Here is a 23,682-nt window from a genome sequence, read left to right as displayed (position 1 = left end):
CCACTCCTTATCTCCAAATTTAATTTTGCTTCCATAGAAGACTGCATGGAGGACTCTGATGGACTAATGGGAAAGATACACAGTAGTGTAGCCATCTGTTGTTGGTGTGTATATGTGTACTAAGCCGCTCAGAGCGTTATGGACCTGCCTGCACATTGCTGCATATCATGGGAGCAATCTGTACAAAAGAACTGGGCTTTGCTGAGGGTTTTGCTGAGCGAACTGTCCCAAATTACCTCCCCCTACCCCAAATTTCCTGCATGAATCCAAGGACTCTGAAAGATGTTACACCTGGCTGTCTTGGCTGCTTTACACCAGCCCCCTAAACCTGGAACCTGGCACTGATCTCCTTGGTTTTGAGATGGGCTTCAATAAGCCTCTTCAGTTTATTTCCAAGTTTGGTTCAGGAGAACTTTGTCAGCAACTCTTGTGGAGACTCACAATTTAACAGCACATATCCACAATGGGAGTACTTTCCAAGATTTCAGCTGGGCTGCTGGAGACCACACAGCTCAGGGAAGCCTGGAGAGCATCCCTTTAGTAACTCTGAAATGTGCTCCTGCCCTGATTGAATGGGTCTGGCTGTGTGTGATTGGATTTTTCAGAGCCATCCCTTGTGTTATCTTTGCCTCTCCCAGGATTCTTCTGTCCCCCCTTTCCATGTTGGGACTGCAAGGTCCTTCTGGGAGGGAGCTGTTTTGTACATCCCATGACCCTGTAAAGAACTAAATGAGCACCACACAGAGCATTCCTCACCTCCTGTTTGAATATTTCCCCACCCAGTGACCCAGCAGTTTGCGTTTGGAGGGAATTGTACAGAAGAGTCTGGCAGGCAGATGGGGCGGATGTAGTCGGTGAATTTCACAGGGAACATAAGTTTAAGTAAAGCGATATGTCCACTGGAGACAACATTGTCATCATAGTCAGGGTGGGAGATAATCTGTTTCACTTTGGATTCTACCACAGTATTTGTGGGCTTCTTGAGCTGATAGGAACCCAGCACCACATCGTATTGGTAAGTGGCAATGGATCTGTGAACACAAAAGCAAAATGCAACAGGAACTTGCAAATGTTGGTTTCGGATTTCTGTGAGACATGCAGGACCTGAGACTTCGTTCCACTGATGGTCAAACTACATAAGACACTGGAGATCCGTGGTGATAGTGGACAGAACAGTCCTATAGTCCAGTTAAGCTTGAGGTGGAGGAGATACACCACCAGTAAGCTGGAGGAACAGTTGCCATATCCATTATGTGCTCAGCCTGGGACAGGAAAGGATAACATCGCAGAAATTTTAAAAAAGAAAGAAACACCCTTGCTATTTTGTTGAGTTCTGCCAGAGTATCTATCATGATCATGGCATATCTTTCATGGTGGCAGCATATCTCAAATGGTGTTGCTGTAGGAGGGATCTCATTGAATCCTATAGCTCCTCAGCCAGTGTGTAAGTGGCATATAGGATTGCAGCCTAAATATCTTTAAAAATAAACTGCACCCCTCCCCCCCGAATTGAACTGGGATCAGACACTTAGGAGGTTTTTAAAAACCCTAACTGTTCTCTAGGGGTGGGTCCAGGCAGAGAGGTCTTAGGCTTTCTTCACATGGAGTTTTTATCCTGCTATTGAGATAGCTCCATCACAGACTTTTGTGGGCTCTTTACATGATGTTATGAACCTCCAAGGCATCTCCTGCGCTAAATGCCCTTTGCTCCATTTTTAAATAGATCACAGATAATGAGCTATCAAATTACCCCGTTGTGTTCCATTTGCGTTCCCTCCGTGAAAAGAAGAAAAGCGGAAAGAAGAGGAGCGAGATCAATGAAAGATATGGAAGACTCAGATAATGGGGAAGAGGAGGGGGAAGGAGGAGGGGGAAAAGGAAGCACATGTAAAGGGGGTCATTGTGATCCTGCATTGAAAATGGAGGCAGAAAGCCCCGTTTTAAATGCAGGGTTTTAGTCTGGTGTAGAGATGCTCTTAGTGCTAACAATCTGAAAGCATTGTGTAGCTATTCTGTCTTTTTTTTTTAAATGGATCTCCCTTAATGGATTTTCCATGGTAAGAAAAAAGACAGACAAAGCAGTGGGAATTCATGGGAGGGTTATGAGTTTAAGATGATGTCATCTGGAGCACCTGTAATATTCTGTCAGTGAGGCAGTTCAACTGTAGTTTAAAAGTCTCATCTGGAAGCACGATAGGGCTTCTTCACATGGAGCTTTTATCCTGCTATTGAGATTGCTGACTCACAGAAGTTTGTGGGCCCTTTAGATGACGTCGTGAACCTCCAGGGTGTCTCCTGCATTAAATGACCATTCTGTTTTTAAATAGATTAGAGATAATGAGCTATCAAATTTCCCCGCTTGTGTTCTGCTTGAGTTGCCTCTGTGAAAAAGGAAAAGCCTCAAGAAGAGAAGCTAGACAAATGAAACATATGGAAGACTCAGATAAGGGGGAGAAGGAGGGGAAAAGGGGAGGGGAAAAAGGAAGCACATGTAAAGGGAGTCCATAGTGATCCTGCATTTAAAACGGAAGCAGAAACCCCATTTTAAATGTGGGATTTTAGGCTGGTGTAGAGATGCTCTTAGATATAATTCCCCCATCCCCGTAGCAACACCTGTTCATTTTCCATAAGGGGGAAAACAGAAGCTTGTCTCATTCTTCTATGCATTTTTTATTTATAGTGCTGCAGTCCCTATCTGAAACCACCTCAACCCCCACAGGTATTATTTAATCACGGATCTCTACTATCACATCTAGTTTGGCCCTGAGACTACAAGCAAGAAGCCTTGAGTATTGGGAGCTGCTATGTGTCGTGGGCCATGGGGACAATGCCTATTAATGGAAAGGGTTTTTTTTTTTAAATGCTATCATTAGCATGCATTCACCCTCATACTTACTACAATTATTGGCAGTGAGTTTTCCCTACCATGAGCAAAGCTGTGGGCATAGTACCTTGTATAAGTGTTCACCCCCCTTTGACTTTTCCACATTTTGTTGTGTTACAACCTGGAATTAAAATGGATTTAATTAGGATTTCTTGTCACTCATCTACACAAAAGGTGCCATCCCTGCCATAGTTAAAGCGTGGTGTGGCAGCAGCTACAGTTCAGGAGATGTCAAGTGACAGAAGAGGCCAATAGCACTCCACCTGATCCTTTAAAGAGGCTGACTTGGGCCTCGGCTTTTGAGTGTGAGTAATTCACTGTCAGGCACAGCCTTAGCTGCTCTTGCATTGCCTGTCCCCATCGACTGACCAGTGAACCAAGCAGTCGCCTGCTTGTGCTTGCTTACCTGCCTGCTTCCTGGCTTGTTTACGAACTTGCCTCTGGACCTGAAGCTGCCTTCTCCCTCTGCCTGCTTCCCGGCCACCTGCTTCTTCTCTTTTGAAAACTCTTCCTTGTTCTGCCTGACCCTGCCTTGCTGAGACCAAGATGGCGATTAGCTGAGTGCTGGGCATAGAGTATTAGCCTGGCCTTGCAGATGCCTCTGGGCTGAAGCTTTATACTGGCTCTACAGCAACACACATCTATCTGATCCTTACCCAAAGAAGCAGTGAGCTGCTGACAGCACCCACTGCTCGGCTATGAGGGAGCCTCCGCAAAGAGGATATCCACCTCGAAAAATGCTGACTTGCCAGGGCCACGACCCATTAGAGGCTGACTGGCCCCCAACAATCCGCGGAGAGATCATGGGCTGCCCACAAGCTGTGGAGAAAGGAAAGGAAATAAAAGGATTAATGATTTTGATTGGCAAATGTCACAAACTGTAAGTCTTACAACATGAAACAAATTTTCTCAGTTTGAATTATCTTGCGAATACATCTGTGAACAACATTAAAAACAACATTTCCAATGACTGGGTCTCCTGGGTGTAGGAAGTATTTAATCCGGCAAGTTAATACACTTATTGCATTATTATTTCTCAACAAAAGAAGTGGCTCAATCCTATCTACTTGCAAATAAGGCTCGCTTTTTTCAGTGAAAACAACTCCTATGTAAGAATGTGTCAAGCCCCAAAGAGAGGGTCAGGCAATTTATGTATTTTTTACTTCAGACACTTTGAAGAGGCAGAGACAATTGTGATCAAAAAACATGTAAATAATCATTGAAGGATTTAACAATAAATAGGCATTTAGGGCGCAATCCTATGGCTGCTACTTGGTCCCTGAGAACTGACCTTCACCCCTTCCCACGCTGCCTCATAGGCAGCGTGGAACGGCTCCGCACTCCATGCTAGGAAGAGGAGCACGGAGAGGTGAAACCGAGCCATTCCTGGGGGTGTGTCAGGGCGAGGAAGTCAGAAATCTGGTATGACACATCCAACATGTCGTCCGGCTGCCACTTCCCACCCTCCAACTTCCTGCAGCTAGACAGCTGAAATCAGCTGTCTAGCCACAAATGCAGGTGGCTGAAATGCAGAGGGGATGATCCCCTTCGCACTTCTGCCCTGCATTGGATAGGCAGTTGCCTCCGAGTTCAGAGGTGGACACCTATCCCGGTAGGATTGCTCCCTCCATCATATTAATCAACAATCCCAATCCCATATTTATAAGTAATTGTAAATCCTAAAAGTACAGGCAATTGGGAAAACTCTCTTTCTGTATTTCTTTTTTGTTTGCCACTTTTCCATTATCCTTCCATTAACCTGAATAACCTCTTTTGCATTACTATCTCTCCTCTTCCAACCCTAACTAAGGGCCCAAACAGATACTGTATCTTGTAGCTATGTCTTTTTTCATTTTTTACTCTATATTAGGGGCTTATTCTAGAATAAAACTCGGGGGGGGGGGAGAGACGTAGCTACTACAGACAAATTTAAAGTATTGTCTGTTTTGGCTCCTTGCCTGGAGCTCAGCAATTATTTTTAACTACTTGGGTTTTTTGATTAAGAAGGGCTCATCTGTAGCAATTCTTCTATTTTTCCTCTTATCATCCCCTTCTTTTACCGTCTTCTGAAAAGTGAAACTGCGTGACCTGTCTCACTGCAAAATATTGGCTTTTATCACCCTCCTTACTATTTCTTATCCCTATTCTTGCCGGGAGTTACAACAGAGCAGAGGAGGAGCTTTGAAAAAGTGGAGGACAGGAGAAGAGATAAGAAGTCCAACTGTTGCATGTGAACCAGACGGTACAGGAAAGAGTGGACTGTGAAGCCCTGGGACTTAAACATGAATATGCAAGGGCAGGAGTCTTCATTTCAACTGTTGACAGGGAAATAGTAAGTTGTTTTATCAGCATTGGAAATAACTTGTTTAGAAATGGTGCTTACCAGAAAGGCATACAGAGCCCTGGGGATTGTACTCACGGCCGAGAGAGCCAGCGTGGTGTAGCGGTGAGAGTGTTGGACTGAGAGCTGGGAGATTCGGGTTCTAGTCGCCACTCAGCCATGGAAGCTCACTAGGTGACTTTGGGCCAGTCATAGACTCTCACCCCAACCTACCTCACAGAGTTGTTGTTGTGAGGATAAAGTGGAGAGGAGGAGGATCATGTAAGCCACCTTGGGTTCCTTGCAAGAGAAAAAAGGTGGGATATAAATGCAATAAACAACAACAACAACAATATCTCTTTAAATGGCTAGAAAATCCAAATAAAAATTACACAATTTTTTTACAGTCAGGGAGGAAGATAAGGAAGTGGAAGATGAGTCTTTACACACACCATATTCCATCTTAGACTGGTCTGTGGATGTTAAAGGTAGCACTCAAGACTTTAAAGAGGGTCGATCCACTGTAGATTTTGCATTTGAGCTCGCACTTGCTGAGAATATGGCATCCCAAGAGTCAACACAGCCGTCTGAAAAGGATAACCAGTTAAATGAACTGATGTTAAGACAAATCTCAGAACTAGCTCACAGTGATGGAAAAGCAAATAAGAAGGAGTCCTCCAATCAGAATGAGATAATAAATGGGGACAGCCTACCAATTGCAGGATGGCTGTTTATGATAATGAAGGGCATTGAACATGTTAAATCCTTCTTGTCTGAATGTAATCAACTTTTAACTACACTTGTGGAAGCATATAAAAAGGCTGGCCCGGGGCCTGGAGAGGAGGGTCTGGGGATGGAGCCTAATAAACACAGGTTTCAAACAAACAAGCCAACAGTGATGAATAGTAAGATGTGTCAGAGGCCCTGTTTCCATGACGATGGAAGGAGAAGCTAATGGAGGAGTACCGGATTTTAAAAAAGGAATCAGTTTTGCTGCGATGAGGTCCATGCAGGGCTCCACAAGCAGGTTCTCTGGAGGAGTAAAAATCGCTTCACCGAACATGTCATCTGACCTGCAGGGGCGACTCAACCAATAAGAGAGGCTTCCCCCCTCTCTCCCCTTTCTCCTTTCCCCTGGAAATCCAGATGCATCTGCATTTCAGGACCAAGCCTCATTGAGCACAATGGGAGTTAGTTCTGAGTAGACACACATATGCTTGTGCTGGGAAAGAGAGCAGTGAACACAAAGACAGAAACCAGCCCCCATTTTAACCTGCAGGACCTCTATAACGAAGGGTGGAAGTTTCTTCCTAAGGCAATAAACCAAACAAAGGAGAACTGGAGCCTCAAGATCATGCTGTGCCTTGTCAATTGAGGGGGTTTTCTGTAAGCTCTGTGGGCATTAAGAGGGCAAGCCTCATTCAGCACAATGGGAGGAAACACATCTTGACCGGGTTATGGTGAAGGGCACACCCCTGGGCAGGGCTAGCATACACAAGGTCAATGTGGGGGTTGGGGCACACAGCAGCTATACCGCACAGCAGCTATACCGGGAAGAACCCGACTTGAGGAAATGAATCGGATGTTAAACAGTCTCAGGAAATCTGGTTTTCCTCCGATAAGCTCCGGGGTGGCTGCTGGATGGCCACAACATCATGTACCCCTAACGCTCTCAACACGCAGCCAGCTCAGAGTAAATCTCTGGTGGAGACACCCCCAGAGAGTGGTCAGGAAAACGAAGGCAATAAATTAAAGAAGAGTAAAAATACCAAAAATGTAAAGGGTACATGGTATAAGAAAATGGATTTCAAGAAACTTTAAAAACTATTAGACAAAAGCCCCAAACTGAAAACAGAACAGATGACTACAAAGAAAATTAAGAGTAAGGAAAATAAATGTGACAATGCCAAACTTGATCTCACCGGCGGCTGCCTGTAATCAGGCGAGCTGCCGTGTTCTGTACCAGCTGCAGCTTCCGAACTGTCTTCAAGGGTAACCCCACATAGAGCGCATTACAGTAGCCTAATGAGAGGAGACCAGGGCATGTACTACCGATGGGAGCAGATGGCTAGGAAGGTAGGGGCGCAGCCGCCGTATCAGATGGAGTTGGTACAGGGCTGTCTGGCTCACAGCTGACACCTGAGCCTCCATGGACAGCTGGGAGTCCAAAATGACCCCCAGGCTGCAGACCTGGTCTTTCAAGGGTAGCCGTACCCCATTCAATACCAGGTCAACATCCACCAACCTCCTCTTGTCTCCCACCAAAAGTACCTCGGTCTTGTCAGGGTTCAGCTTCAGCTTATTCCTCCCCATCCAGCCACTCACCATCTCCAGACATTTGGACAGGGATTCTATGGCCAACCTTGGTGAAGATTTGAACGAGAGGTAGAGCTGCATGTCAACCACATATTGATGACACTGCACCCCAAATCTCCTGATGATAGCCCCCAGCGGCTTTACATAGATGTTAAATAGCATCGAGGAGAGGATGGAACCCTGTGGCACCCCACAAGTGAGTGGCTACAGGTCCGAAACCTCCTCTCCCAGTGCTACCCTCTGGTACCTGCCAGAGAGGAAGGACTGGAACCACCACAATAAGGTGTCTCCAGTGCATAACACCTCCAGGAGGTCCAGGAGGATACCGTGGTCAATGGTATCAAAAGCTGCTGAGAGGTCAAGGAGAACAAGGAAGGAGCATTCGCCCCTATCCAGAGCCCTCCTCATATCATCCACCAAGGCGACCAAGGCTCTTTCTGTCCCATGCCCAGGCCTGAAGCCCGACTGAAATGGATCTAGATAATCAGCTTCTTCCAAGTATGCCCTCAAGGGCATCGCCACCACCCGCTCAATCACCTTGCCCCAAAATGGCAGATTCGAGACTGGGTGAAAGTTGTTGAGAACTTGGGGATCCAAGGAGGGCTTCTTTAAGAGTGGTCTTATCACTGCCTCCTTGAGGGCTGATGGCATCACTCCCTCCTCAAGGGAGGCGTTCAAGGTAAGTATATAGGATTACAGCCTAAGCATATTGTATAGGGATGGCGGAGAATTCCGCCACGGATTTCAGTGAGGCCGAATGCACTGGCATTCGGCCCCCCAAAATCTGTGGTGGAATGGCCTGCCACCCCCCTGACCCCCCGCGGATCCCCCCTGGGACAAGACTTACCTGGGGCGGATGTTCCGGACGGCGGCGGCTCCAGCGGTGGCTTTGGCAGCGGCTGGTCTTTCGACCGGCTGCTGCGGCTGCCATTTGCATTCTGGCCTTTGCCGTGATAGGCTACATAAGTCTTTACATAGCCTACCACGGCAAGCCAATCCAAAAAACCAAGCAAACGGCGTATGCATTTGGCAGTGGCTACGGTGACTGCCATTTGCATTCCTTATTTTTTGCTGTTTTAGTCTATGTAAATATTTATGTAGACTATTACGGCAAAAAAAAAGGGGGAATGCAAATAGTGTAGTGGACGCTATTTGCGTTCCTTTATTTTTCGCCGTTCTAGCCTACATAAATATTTACGTAGGCTAGAACGGCGAAAAATAAAGGAATGCAAATAGTGTCCCCTATGCTATTTGTGTTCCCCTTTTATCTTACATAAATATTTATGTAAGTTAAATCGGCAAAAAATAGGGGACGCAAATGGCGGCCGCCGTAGCCACCGCCATTTGCGTATGCTGCGTATTTTTTTTTTTGAGGTTAGCCATGATGGAATTTACGTAGCCTAGAATTTACGTAGCTTATCACGGCTGCCTGGGTGGACGCAAATGGCGGCCGCTACGGCGGCCGCCATTTGCGTCCGCACCAGCCTGTCTACGGCCGGAAATCTGGCTGCTGATGGCCCTGGCTGGCTGCTCTGCGCCCTGGCCACGGAGCAGAGCTGGCCATCGAGGATTCCGGTGGGGAGGAGCAGATCGCCTCCCCCCCGTTGAGGATTCCGGGGGGCGGGATGGAGCGCCTTCCCCCCCACCACGAAAGATTCCGTGAAAAGGTGAGTTTCATACATCCCTAATATTGTATTGCATCCTACAGAGTAAATGTTAGGTTGATAAAGCTGGAAATTGCTATATTTAGAATTTCAGGTTTAATTCAGAAAACTCAGCTGGATTTAAAATCTGAAAAATTCGGTTCCATTTTGGCATAAGAAGCCATATTCATTCACTGATGTGGTGACAGAATCCTGGGTTCTCAGCCCTAGAATTCCTCTCCCCACAAACTCTCTTGTCAGCAGTCCTAGGCCCAATCTACACGGCCAATTTAGTGTGGAGCGACAGCACATCAGGGTCATTTGCAACAGATAACATCATCAGTCTGCAGCAACCCTGCAGCTTCCCTCTGGAAAAGTGAGTATTTTTCCCTTACACACAGCTCTGGGCAGTTCCGCTGAGTGTGGCCCATTCTCCGCATTAAAACCTAGGTGTGCCTATTTCTATGACCTGGCTGTGACCTGGCAGTGACCTGGTCAAGGGGTGGGGCTGCCCCTTCCCTCTTATTCCTCATTTGCAGTAGGGCTGCTGTCCAAGTCACCATATCTTTTTCCCATTCACAGTATCGAAGTATTGAAATGGTATTGTTTCAAGCATTCACAATAGCGCAGTAGCTGCTTTCCCCATTCACAGTTTGCAGCCTGTTTTTCCCATTAAGAAAATCGCAGTAGCCCTGTTTCAAGCATTCACAATAGCGTAGTTACTGCTTCACCCATTCAGATTATGTAGCCTGTTTTTCCTATTCACAATATTTTTTACCTTTCACAATATCCCAATGGTGGATGAGAGAGGAGAGGTATGGGGTAAACTACAGGGGCTTAATTCAGCACTTCCAGTAAACTTCCCTGAGCAGGGGCAGGGAACAAGCCTCTGTCATTTGCTGAGCACCTACAGGGTTGATGACGTTCAGTTCTACTCCACCTACCCAACCCTGAAGTATGGGGGTTTCAAGTGCTGTGTGACCTGTGAAAGTAGGTTTTTAGGTAAACTACATTACTCTGCTTTTATTGCTTCGTTTGTCCCTGGAGGACCAAAGCGATTTCATGAAAATCCATATATAACCAGAAAGGGCTTCTCATTCCGTTTCCATGTCGATGGAGCGTTGGGCTCTCTTGTTTATCGGTGGATCAGAGATTAAAATGCCCAGACTGCAGCTGGGATATTTGGTGGTTGTTATTGGGATGTGTGTGATAGGGGGCTAAGAAGATTCTCTGTGGGAAAGGCTTGATGGATTGGTTTTGCTTGATCATATTTAGAGACAGAAATATTTCTCCCTACACATAAAATACGGCTTCCATCCAGTCAGAGAAGGTGAATGGGATGGATACCACTTCCTCCTATAGTACATGGCTTGGCTTTCTTGCTTAAGGAACATGGGCAGCTTCCAGACAAAATGCTCGTAGCGATACAAAATAATTGCTTTCCCCCTTTAAGCTACAAGCAGAATAGCACCTGACCATGTACACTTCAGATGGTCCAATGCTTACTCTGTGTGTGTGTGCATTTTGCTATGATCCATTCACACTGTGGGCAGGACATAGCTGAATGGGCAGTGCTGTCCCCTCCCCTTTCCTCATCCATCATGGTTATCACACATCCGCTTCTTCCAACATTTTGAAGCAGCCTGACTTCTGAGTAGACATGCTTATAATGGCCTGTAAGTCCCATGAGTTTGTCATTTAAATGCCAGTTCAGGGGATCCGCCCCCGCCAGCCTCCAGGGGCAAAAATGTGAAGCCAGTCAATGTGCTCCTTCCGCTGCAGCTCTGTTCCCCGGTGGATTGAAGCAGAGCTCCGCAGGAGGTTGCCCGCTTGCTCAAAGCACAGGCAGGAGACGACTTTCATTTTGTGCTGCCGCTTGTGTGCTCCAGTAAAAGTATGAATGCATTAAAAACCTTAAAAAAAATTTAGCTGTGCCATCCCATCATATAACATTTGTACTATTCCAAATCTTCTTCTTTTATAAAACTGCCTGCAGGGCAGGGCAGGGCAGGGCAGGGCAGGGCAGGGCAGGGCAGAGGATTGTACCTAGGCATAGTTCTGGGTAAACATGTCAAAATTGGGCAGTAAGTCCTATTGATTTTCCTTGAAAGTGCCCAATCTCTAGTCAAGTCAATTTCACAAGTGGAGTTTAGCAGACAACCTCACCTAGTCAGTTTCGTAATCCTAGCTAGTCAGCTCACAATGAGGTTCCGGTTTGATTTTTCCGGAGTGTTAGCTGGTTCTGCAACTCCTGTTTTAGTGGGAAGTCTCAGTGCCCCTTCCCCAGACTCAGACTGCAGAACAGACCCATCCCCCCCCCAGTACTTTCATTTTGTAAGAACAGAATTGCACCACTACTCAATCAGTTAAAAAGAAGAAAATGGCGCAGTAGAATCCCCTAATTAAGTGGCTAACTCCAGGAAGGACAGGTAAGGCAATGTTCATTCCAGTAGAAAAGGAAGGTTCAGGAAGCAACCAAGGTGTTGCTGAGAGCTATGCAAAGAGGAACTGCTTTAGTTAACCTGAAATGCTTTCATTTGCATTTTTTGTAAATAAAAGATTTAGAAGGCACAAAGTAAGGAGGAGGAAAGACAAAGGAAAGGAGGTAAAAGCTCTTTAGAGGAGTTTCCATGCAGGACATGAAATGGCTCTGCAACTGGAAATTCAAGTTAAGTGACAGAGGAGGGCCATCTGCAGTATGTCATCCTCCTTCCCCTGTGAAAACTCATCCCATTGTGTCTCAGGCACTCATTTTTTATCCACACCTGCAAAAAGTCTGTGCTTTTGTTCCATTCTTTCCCTGCTTAACAGATTTTCTGCAAGAGCCTGTTAGTCCACTGCTTCTGCTTTTGGTTTTGTCACAGAACTGAGATCCGAGTACTACACCTGGAGCATTTCCTTTCCTGCTTTCCCACTATATAACCTCTAGGTGGCAGTTTGGTCTAGCAGAATCGTTCAAATACACAAGAGGATGCAGCATTTTGTTTCAAGAAATAATACCCCATTTTCCCTGCTCTAAAGAAACCCCTTGTTTGGAAACACCCTTGAAATGGTAATCTAAACTCTTTATGAAACCATGCTGCCACATCTAGAATGGAATTTCAATTTTTTCTTTTTTGCTAAACTGTTTATTTGTAATATGCCAGAATCTGATTAATTTGGGGTTATCATCTCCAATGGTATTAACATTAAGATATGAAGTATTAAGGAAGATACTGCCTTAGGTGAGGGGGTGGGACTGGATAATTTTTCTGTAATTTATTTTCTCCATCTCTTCCAGTGCAGAAATGCTCCCAATATACTGAGGGCCTCTTACCTGCTTCTGAGCTAGCAGCACCTAGGGAAATAAAAATAAGAAGATATTTCAGGCAAGAGACACTGCAGAAGAGAGACATAAAACTGGATTATAAGCCAGAGCAAAGAGTAAAGACCCTGGTTACAATGGTGTGGTTTGGATGATAATATATCTTGGCCTAATAAACCAAGATATGCACAAGTGTTTTACTTGCACAAATGGCTCCTTTGTACAAATTGTGATAAAACTAAGAAGTCTCTAATTAGATATAGTTACCTCTTTTATCTAAACCAAGAAAGAAGCTTTGGAACAAGCCAGGTTATTATAATGCTGTTGGAAGCTGGATTAATATCCTGGTTTGTTTAGAAGATGGTAACTATAGTTTCCCACTTCGGATGAAATGACAGACTATGGTCAATCAGAGATTTCCTAGTTTATTCGTGGCTTGTGATGGAGGGAGGAGTAAAGGGCTGCATGCCTGGCCAAAGGCTTGTTCAGATAATGGCTTAATAAGCCGAGAAATGGAGGTCCAAATGTGTCAGATCTGTTCCCAATTTGCTGAATAATTTTGTCACTGACAAACATCATTAATTGGTTTCCTCTTTCTGTACATATGATGTGTGATTTTGATTATACTTTGTGCGGTCAGTGAACTAACCACATGCTAAGCTTTCTATATGAGTTTAAAACAGAGAGACCTGGTTTGCACAATACGCAACGACTGATAGTGGCTTATTTAACCCATGATGAGCTGTGGTACAGACTGGGGTGTGCCAGGTGGGATTTGCATATTGAATGCCTTCGCACAGGCTGCCATGTTGTGCAGATTTGGAGAACATGAGTTAAACACCCTCACATAACTGAAAAACAGACCATGGGTTCTCTGATGGTTGTTTAACCCTCACATAACTTATGGTCCCCGGGTTCGAATAACATGACAAGCCACAGCAGGGTGATGAATATTCAAAATGGCCACCTGCCCGCTATGGCTTAAATAAGTGGGCTGTTGAATTGTGCAAACCAGCCCAAAGGGTTTTATTGTTTTTTCTGAGTTAGGGATGGGTGGGTCATCCAAACTCGATTATGTTCTTGCTTTTTTTGTTCTAGGTCCATAGGTTTTCCCCTCCCACACATTTTGTGTATGCACATTTTCAAATGTATGAATTTTTGCATGCATGCACCTATTGATTAAAGTGTGTTTGTGTGCATTTTAGAAATGTATGTGGTTTTCTTTGCACATTTCTAAAATGTACACATGTTAATGAATTTGCTTTGTGGAACAGATTGAAAGCTTGGGGATGGATGGATTTCTGACCACTAATTGCATTCAGGTCTGCATTTGGTTCTGGGATTTACGAATGGGAAGAATCCATAAATCAAGCTCAATGGAGCAAATTTCTCACCCATGCCTAGTTTGAGTTTGTACACCATGGATAAAATATCTAATTGATATTTAGATCAATTAAACCACTGGCACTGACCTCTAGCTATTAGGAGAGTTTACCAGGGGGACAGGGGAGAAGATGAGACTTCCCAGGAGCCCCCACCCCTTTTCTTTTAGAAACTGAAACTTGGTCTAATTCCTGAGCATCTCCTGACACAATCAATAGTCACCTTGTACCATGGTCACCTGCAGCAGCCAGACTGCCAGCAAGGAGGGGGCAATTGGCCTGGCTGCCACTTCTTCTGTAAACCTGTTCTGAAATGTCCTTGAGCTAGTTCAGCTGCAGTCAGTTCTAGACAACAGATATTGTTTGTTTGTTTGTTTATTTATTCCATTTCTATACCACCCAATAGGCAAAGCTCTCTGGGTGGTTCACAACAATTCAAACCATACAATACAACATGATAAGATGCAATATAAAAGTTTTAAACTACAGTATGAAATAAAAATAATAACCAAACAGCAGTAGCGCAAAGATCTGAAATACAGGAACACATTTCAGAAACTGAAAAACGAAAATGCCTAGGCATCTGTGCTATAAACGTTCTTATCAAAGATGAAAGGGTAATGGTAGTGTCATTTCCTCATCCCTGAGACTGGGGATGCAGTTAAAATGGGGTATTATTTCTGATGGTGGAAGAAAGTGCTGTTTTCTCTTATGTATTTCTACTATTCCCCTATACCACAGCACCACCTGGAGGTTACATAGCAGAAAAGCAGGAAGGGAAATGCTCCTTGTGTAGTGAGGAAATACCAATTCTGTGATGACACAGAAAGTAGATGCAGCAGATTAACAGCCTTGTATAGAAAAGCCCTATGATCAGGCATTGCTTTCAGGGAAACACAGAGTGATATTTCGACCCATCGGTAATTGGACAGGAATCTCAAAACAATATGCTTTCTTCCGTTTCATGTACTTAGTCTTTGTTCCAGTGGGGCTTAGGATCCTTGGAGGAAAAGAAGGGATATAGATGTAATAGATAGATAATATGGAAAAGGTGGGTTTTGAAAGGGAGTTTGAAGGAAATAAGAGAGGTGGCCTCACACCACTGTTATTGGAGGTAGTGCCATGCATAAGGGGCAGTGAGGAAGACAAGGCAGAACTATTTGAGGGAGCAAGAATCCCTTGGATAGCTGAGGCTGGTACTGTAGGAGGAGCAAAGGTCCGTTGGCAGGGATGGGTTGGAGAGCAAAGTGGAGAGAAACACATGGGGAGCTGTGAAGGTAAGAATGAGGTTTGTTCTGGATCTGGTAGCAGACAGCAAGGGGCCTCATGAGAGAACTGAATGATTTGATTTCCGGATAGAGTTCTGGATAGAGGTGAGGGGACTGAGGTGAGATGGGGGAATTCAGCATGTGATGCTTTAATTACACAAAGGTATGACTGCGGAAAGCTCCACTTAGTGAAATTCTGTCTGTGATGAGGCATCAGGTTAAAGTATAGGAAGTAACGCCATCAGTCGATGAAATAAATTGTCAATTTAATCACCAGAGTTTCAGTTGTTTAAACAGTTACATTTTTATCTATGCCTCCCTGAGAAATACACCCGCAGTTCCCCCAGAAACTCCAGCTCCCTCTGTCAGGGTAGGGACAGGCTTGGTGTCAGCAGAAGCTAGGCCCAGAAGGCAGCCCCGATGCATCACAAGAGGGTCTTGGATATGCCCAAACACCACCTCCCCAAACGTTGCTTGAGAGAACAAATGAAGAAGGGTGGCTGGGCGAAGGCATCCCAAGTGTTGCTTGTCTCCAAAAACCTACCGCCAGGTGTTTCCACTGTCCCAGGAGCCAAAACTAACTTGAGAGATTTGATATATGGGATGGATAATCACTAGGACTTAGACCTTATAAAACTCCCAATTTCTTCTCAATGGTACTGGCTGTTTAAAATGGATCATGAAAGAGCCCAGTATCTACAAACCCTCACTTTTGCTTTGTGAGGGATTCATTTACAGAACCATGCCCACAGCAGTCTTGCATGAAAGATGCAGGTGGCTTCCAAGAAGCCCACGGTTCTGTCTCTGTGGTCTGGGAGAAGTTGAGGATATCTCCCATTATTTACTGCACTGCCCTCTATCTCAACATTCCAAGGAGAGATTCTTGGGACAGATTTTGGTATTTTCCCGAGTGTCCGATCACGATACTATGTCACATACAAAAGTGCTGTGTTTCCGAAGGCTGCGAAAATGCATATTTGTGCAGTCACTCTCAATGCAATTGTAGTTGGCTGTGCAGGAAATTTGTTAACCTGACTTATGTTTTATGTTTTGCTATCACATGATGTATGGAGTTATATTGCATGCAATGGCCGTTAGTCACGTACAATAAAATGCAATGACTTTGAATGTATCTATATCTATATAATTGAGATTTCAAGTGAAAACGATCTTTTGACTTGGATTCCTGCAATGAGCAGGGGGTTGGACTCGATGGTCTTATAGGCCCCTTCCAACTCTACGATTCGATGATTCGATGACTCAATTAAACTGTATAACCATATTTTCCAGGAATCAAAAAGCCTCTCCCCTCATTAAAGGCATGCAAGAACTGCCTTTTTCATTAACCGAGGCATACATCCTCCCTAAAACCTGGTTCAAAACAGTGGACAGTAATATGTAGCTCCTTCCCTCCCTAAATAAAAGCACAAGGAGCCTTTCAAGAAAAAAAGCATCCCCACAGAATTGCAGAAGAACATAAGAAGAGCCATGCTGCATCAGACCAAGGGTCCATGAAGTTCAGCATTGTGTTCACACAGTGGCCAACCAGCTGCTCATGGGAAAGCCACAAGCCGGACATGAGGGCAACAGCACCCCCCTGCCCATGTTCCCCAGAAACTGCTGTACATGGGCATACTGTCTCCGATACTGGAGGTAGCATTTAGCCATCAGGCCTCGTAGCCATTGATAGCCTTCTCCTCCAGGAATTTGTCTAACCCCCTTTTAAAGCCATCCAGTTAGGTGGCTGTCACTATGACGTTTGGTAATGAATTCCATAGTTTGACTATACGCTGTGTGAAGAAGTCCTTCCCTTTATCTGTCCTGAATCTCCCACTAATTAGCTTCATGGGATGACCCCAGGTTCTAGTATTATGAGAGAGGGAGAAAAATGTGTCCCACTCCACATTCTCCACACCATGCATAATTTTGTACACCTCTGTCATGTCTCCCCTTATTCATCTGTTCTCCAAGCTAAACAATCACAACTGTTGTAACCTCTCCTCATAGAGGAGTTGCTCCAGTCCCTTGATCATTTCACTTGCCCTTTTCTGCACTTTTCCCAACTCTACAATATCTTTTTTTAGGTATGGTGACCAGAATTGTAGGTAGTATTCCAAGTGTGGTCCCACCATAGATTTGTCTAAGTACAGCACGATATTGGCAGCTTCATTCTCAGTTCATTTCCTAATAATGACTAACATGGAATTTGCCATTTTCACAGCAGCTGCACATATCCTGTTCTTGGGGGTATCCCTCCTTCTAATAGCAAACTCTGGTGGTGTGTGTTGACAGGAATGGCGCCCAAATGGGCCATTGACAGACAAGAGGGAGACATCAGCTTGTTTGGGGGGACCATGAGGTTTCCTGGAGTAGACTTAAGAAAACGCAGAGGGGGCAGAAAAACAAAAGAAAAGCCCAATTATGATTGAGCATGCTCAGTAGCCATGGACTATTCTGTGGCAGTGGGTGGGCAGGAAGAACAGACAGGGTAGAAGGCGTGGAATGGAGTTTCCTAGAGGAGGGTCGGTTTATCTGTCTGGAACCCTGAAGTGGAACACTGCTGTTAGGGGGTGAGGATACACTGCAATGCTTTGTTGCTGTTCTGACTTGGAGTGTCTACATTCCCAATAATGTTGAAGCAGCTGCAACACCCCCACTCCACCTTACCTTGCAAAGAGATGAACGTGGGAACTCAATCTAGTTTGTTCATGGGGTGGGGCTCCCTAGTTTTGTACCTGGGAGAGCTTTCTCACACAGTTGCACCCAGTCAGAAGCCCAGGGAAGCAGAGAAGTATAAACATCTCATCATCACTAGGGAACTGACAACTGATACTATGTAGTGTTGGATCCAGATTTAAGTGTGTGAAACTGGGCTGGTGGAAATGGACTTCCCAGCCTCCTCCCAGCCTTCAGCCCCATGAAAAGGCTACAAAGAATGTCAGGGCCCCCTGCGGAATGAGGGGAGCTGTGGTGTTGTAGGCTGAGAGGAATTGAATTGTGCCTGGAAATGAAGTGGAAGCCAGCACAAATGAAACAGAGCTGCAGTAATATTTGACTAGGGATGGCGGAGAATTCTGCCAAGGACCCCAATGAGGATGGATTCAAAAGAATCTGGCCTCCGGAGTCTGTGGCGGAATGGATCGCTTACCTTCTCCTCCTCCCCGGAACCGTCTGGAGCCGGATCCTCTGCATGGTGACTCCACGGAGCTGCCGGCCAGCTCTGTATCACCATACAACCACCATTGCCATGCTGTATCACTAGATTAAGGGCTGTCTCCAGAGGTGTAGTGGACACCATTTGCAGCCATAAAGCTCTTAGATTAACCTAAATGCAGCTGTAAATGGCTGCATTTAGCATAAACTAAGGGCTTTATGGCCGCAAATGGCGTCCGCTATGCCATTTGCATCTGTGGTTTTTCCCGTGATAGGCTACTGGACGGTGAGTGATCCGCCCACCCCTATATTTGACCCCTTCCGCAGCAAATCCTGCCTAGCAAAAAACAATTTGGTTCATACCTTATTATCCTCAACTGTCCCCCACAAAGAAAGGAACTTCTCCAAAGCTGTTATCGCATTTTCCCAAAGCTTCTTCCCACATATTTCCCAGAACTTACACTTAGTTCTTCATGTGAAGTCAGCCATGATGATTAAGACGAAAAAATAAAGTAAAATAGAACTACTCCTGCTGAACACTGAGGAGCTGCCTTACCTCTTGCCTGCTGTTCCTCTGGGCAAGACGACCGCTGCTGCTAACAGGTTCCTGCTGCATATTAAAACCTCCTAGCCTGAGTGGACTCCTGGAAGCCCTATCGCAATGAGCATTTCCACACAAGGCTGTTAATTGCTGTATCTACTTTTGGTTTCATTCTTTGTCTGAGTTGTGCCTATGCTGAATCCCATGCCAATGCTTTATGGCCTAAATAAAATTTCATGGCTCGCCCTCCTAGTGCAAAGGCTCTGTTTTCCAGGCACAGTTGGAAGGTGATCCAAAGTCCACCTAATTCCTCTGCTAAGATGGTTTATAGTTCAAGAGTAGCCTAGGGATGTACAGATTCCCCACCTTCTGTTCCAGTGGGGAATCCGCCCGGGGGGGAAGTGATCTGTTCCTCCCCCCCCCCAAATCTTCTGGAGCAGCTCTGCTCTGTGAGGATTCCACAGAGCCGCCTGGCTTGAGGCTTACCCGGACCTGTTCGCCTCCGCGCCTATTGCCATGTTTTTTTTTAAATGGGGATTGGCAGTATATGCCCATAGACTTATATGGAAAACAGAGCTGTGAATCTTGCGTATACGTCTATGGACACATAGACTTATATGCAAGATTCACGGCTCTATTTTGTGTATAAGTCTATGGGCACATACTGCTAATCACCATTTTTTAAAAAAACATGGCGATCAGCGCCAAGGCAAATGGATCCGGTTAAGCCTCAAGCTGAGTGCCATTCTGGACAGAATCCTCCTTGAGCTGAGGTAAAAGGACCCAACCCGCCATGGATTACAAAGAATCCGGCCTCATTTGAATCCGCGGCGGATTTCCCTGACATCTCTAAGTAGCACCACCCAACCAGCAATGCAGAAGTAGCTGACAACGATTCTCTGGTTCTGAAGCAGTGCCTTAGTCCGTTGGCTCTTGTCCTTTGGCCTGTGCCAGAGTCTCTCACTCTGGCAAAGTGTCTGCATTATATTATCTGGGGGGCGAGGATCTTCATGACAACGGAATGAGAAGCACGTTGGAATAGTATTATCCTGTTTTTCATGGAATCGGCTTTGGTCCATCAGGGACACATGAAGCAAGAAAACTGAGTGTACTGTACCTTTAACATCTGGTTTTCACGGGTCACACAGTGCTTGAAAGGAACATATTTCTGGGGTTTGGTGGGTGGAGTAGAACAGAACATCATCAACTTGGCATGGGCTGCTCAACCAATGAGAGAGGCCTGTTTCCTGCCCCTGTCCAGGTTCCCCCCCTTTTGCCTGAAGAAGCCCAAATCCCGAGTTCTTGAGTCCAGCATCTGAAGCCCCCCTATGAGGGCATCCCACCACTCCAATTTTGCCCCATTCCAATGAACTGTCATGGAGTTATTGCCCCCCTCCACATTTCTCCTTCTCTGGGCAGTTTCTCCATGCTTGCAATGACAGGCTCCCGAGACCTCGCAAGATCAAAGAAGCAACTTCACACAATATTGGAGATGCGATTTAACACAACAATGGAGAAGTGAAGTAATGCAAACATCAGAGAGGTGCATCATCGCAGAGGCTAATTACTGGCGAAAAGGGAGTGCAGGGTGATTCTGAAGGCTGGTAGGCGCAGTGAGGTCACAGCTAGGTGAGAGACACACTCCTGGGCAGGGCTATTATGCCGAAGTAAATTCAGAGGATAGGGCCACACAGCGCCAGAAGCATGGGGAACCTGAATTAAAGAAATAAAATGGCGTAAAAATAGTCTCAGAAAATCTGGCTTTTCCACCGGAAATCTTCGGGGTGGCTGCAGACTGGCCACAACGTCATCTGCCACGAACAACCTTGAAATGCTCCCATTTCACAGCAAATTCCCCATGAGGACAGCTCTGGGAGGGCAGGAGAACAAAGCAAACTCAGTCTGAAGTTCCAGGGGGAAAAATGTCTCCTCTGCTCAATGAGCAGCTTTCCCCCTATTTGACTCAGATGTAGATGACTTTTTAATGACACCTTCTTTATCATGCTTTGAATAAAGTATTACTTTAGATCAGGATTAAGTTAAATAAGTCAAATACAGTGATGAGAAAATTTTGTGAACCTCTTAGGAATGTCACATATTTCCATCCTAAAATGTTATTAGATCTTAATCTAATTCCATAATCCTAGATAAAGAACAACAGATAACCTGATTAAACAAATGTCACACAAACATGATGGTTTTTCAACATTTATTTATCCACAACTGATTCAGTATTCAATATCCATGTGTGAAAAAGTATGTGAACTTTTCAGTTCAGTACCTGATGGCATGGCACCCCCTTGAGCAGCAATGACTTCAGTTAAGATTTCGTGTAATTGTTGGCCAGTCTCTCACAGCGAGGAGAGAGGAGGAATTTTGGCCCATTCTTCCTTACAGAACTGTTTCAACTCAGTGACACTGGAGAGCTTCCTTGCATGAACAGCTCACTTCAGGACCTGCCACAACATTTATGGGGTTTAGGTCTGGAATTTGAGTAGGCCATTCTAAAACATGGAATTTCTTTTTCTGCAGCTATTCTTTTGTACATCTGCTTGTATGTTAGGATCATTGTCTCATTGCATGACCCACTTTCGGTTCAGCTTCAGCTCATGGACGGATGGCCTGACGTTCTCTTCTAGAATCTTCTGATACATCGCAGAATTCATGGTTGTCTCAATGATGGCGAGCCGTCTAGGTCCTGAGGCAGCAAAGCAGGCTCAAACCATCACATTCTCACCACCATGCTTGATGGTTGGGATGAGGTTCTTCTGTTCGAACTCAGTGTTTGTTTTTCGCCAAACATAATGTTTCTCATTGAGTTCTACCGTTGACTTGTCTGTCTAGAGAACATTGTTCCAGAAGTCTTGGGGATCATCTGGCACATTGTATTCCTTCCAGTGCCAGGTGAAGACCTTTTTATTTTCCCAGGCATTTTAGCATTTTAGCTTTCTAGACTTTTAACTTTGCTGTTTTAAATCTGTATTTTAAATCCCTGCACTGCTGCTAGGTTTTATTCTGGTTGTATTGTTATTATGTGGTTTTAATGTTCAATATATTTTATATTGTTTTATTGTGTGCTGTTTTGTTTTAATTTTTGTGAACCGTCCAGAGAGCTTCAGCTATTGGGTGGTATAGAAATGAAATAAATAAATAAATCTGTGTGATCTATGGCAAACTTCAAATGGGCAGCAGTGTTCTTTTTAGAGATCAGTGGTTTCCTCCTGGATATCCTCCCATGAACACCATTCTTGTTCAGTCTTTTTCTGATCGTTGAGACATGAACATGCACATTAGCCAGAGACTAATAAGCAGCAGGGACATAAGCAAGGAAAAACTGTAGATCAATATATTGCTTTTTTTTTTTTTAATGGAAATGGTTGTTACTTGCAATTTTGGTGAAGGAAATGATTTGGGTTTAGTTGGTGGAGAAGCCAGTGATGCTTCTTGCTAGAACCTGATCTGGCCTTACAGCAGTCTTCCCCAACTTGGTGCTTTCCAGATGCTGTGGACTACAACCCCCATCAGCCCAGCCTGGCCAATGGTCAGGGATGATGAGAGTTGTAGTCCAAAACATATGGAAGGCACCATGTTGGGGAAGGCTGTCTTACAGAAAGTCATGACATTTTCCATCTGGATAGAAATTGCAGTGGAAGAGGCAAACTTCAAGGCAAGTTAGAACCAATGTAGGTGGTGCAGGCTTTGCAACTGTAGACAGTAACAAAGTCTTTGGATAAATTTAAAGATAGTGGAAATAGCCCCCAAACTTGCTCTCGTATAAAGCGAGACTAGGCTGTTGGGGAGCATCAACACAACATACAGTTAATTATGCTAACCGCCCTGCAAGGGAAGCTCAGTGTAGGCAGTGCAAAAGGAAAGGACATTTTGCTGTGGTGTTCCGGAGTGCCCAGTCTCCACAGCACATGTGAAGTTTATGAAGCAGAAGTTCCTGCCTTCCGTGTGGACGACTTGATGAGGCTTCTACTATGGATAGAAGGACATGCACTGTGACTGCAAATTGTGTTAGATGCTGTATTTCCTCTTGCACACAATAGCTAGCCAGACCCCTTCTCTGATCAGTGTTCTCAGTGGAGCTGGCATCTACCTGCACGGGCTAAAGAGCATTACTTCATTGCGAGCGGACAGGGGAGAAATGACGAGACGACACCAATCAATTTGGGATAAACAGGGCCACATTTATTGATAGATTACAATCTGCGAAGAAAGCACCGGCGGGCACACCACAACAAGACCAACATGACAGGTGTGGAGTGAGGCATTCGTTGTCTGTGGCGAGGCGTCTGCCCTCGCCCACCAATCGGACATACCCAGTTCTGGGCTGGGAGACCTTCCCCTGTCACCCCCCCTCAAGCCACAGAACCCGAGTGGGTGAGGAGGGTTGGCCTCAAAGGTAAGCCATATCTCCCAACTGGGGCCACAAAACCCTGAGCCGGAAGCCTCGGGCCTTACCAGTCACCTGAAACGGTGCCTACGAATGCTCACCTGGCCACTCCCCCAGTGGAGAGCCCACCCGGAGTCGCCACAGGAGGGCAACAAGCCTCTGCTTATTCGCTCTCCCCCCACCTGCGCAGTAAACATTCCCAAATGCCCCTTCGCAGATCAGCCAAAAAGACATCATTGCCTAGTTCAGTGAGATGAACGCCGTCCGCCCTGTAGAGTATCCCCCGAGCAGGAGAAATGTCGGGGTGGATGATGGTCCGGTCGCCCTGTTTGATCAGGAAGTTCCCGATCTCTCTGTTGACCTTTTTACGGGCCTTATCCATGGCACGAGGATCCAAGCCATCCCTCCAGACCACTCTAGGCAACACATTGGACCAGATAATGGTGATTCCCGGCCAGCGACGCCGAATCAC

General features: G+C 45.4%; 1 protein-coding gene across 1 annotated transcript; it reads right to left on the bottom strand.

Annotated features, from left to right (window-relative positions):
- On the bottom strand, positions 1 to 21,477 carry LOC146341924 (serine protease 27-like). The gene is made up of 4 exons (XM_084807755.1): positions 21,401 to 21,477; positions 14,073 to 14,152; positions 3,541 to 3,703; positions 1 to 1,031 (listed from the first exon to the last, which is right to left on the bottom strand). The coding sequence occupies exons 1-4, from the start codon at positions 21,475 to 21,477 to the stop codon at positions 620 to 622; spliced, it is 732 nt and encodes a 243-aa protein (XP_084663881.1). The 3' UTR covers positions 1 to 619.
- Between the last annotated feature and the right edge of the window lie 2,205 nt (positions 21,478 to 23,682).

Source organism: Heloderma suspectum, chromosome 6 (genome assembly GCF_057233095.1).
Source record: "Heloderma suspectum isolate Gila_16-S chromosome 6, 16-S_ref, whole genome shotgun sequence".
Taxonomy (NCBI): Eukaryota; Metazoa; Chordata; class Lepidosauria; order Squamata; family Helodermatidae; genus Heloderma; species Heloderma suspectum.
The sequence above is the reverse complement of the archived record's forward strand: the minus strand, read 5'-3'. Positions and strand labels throughout refer to the sequence as shown.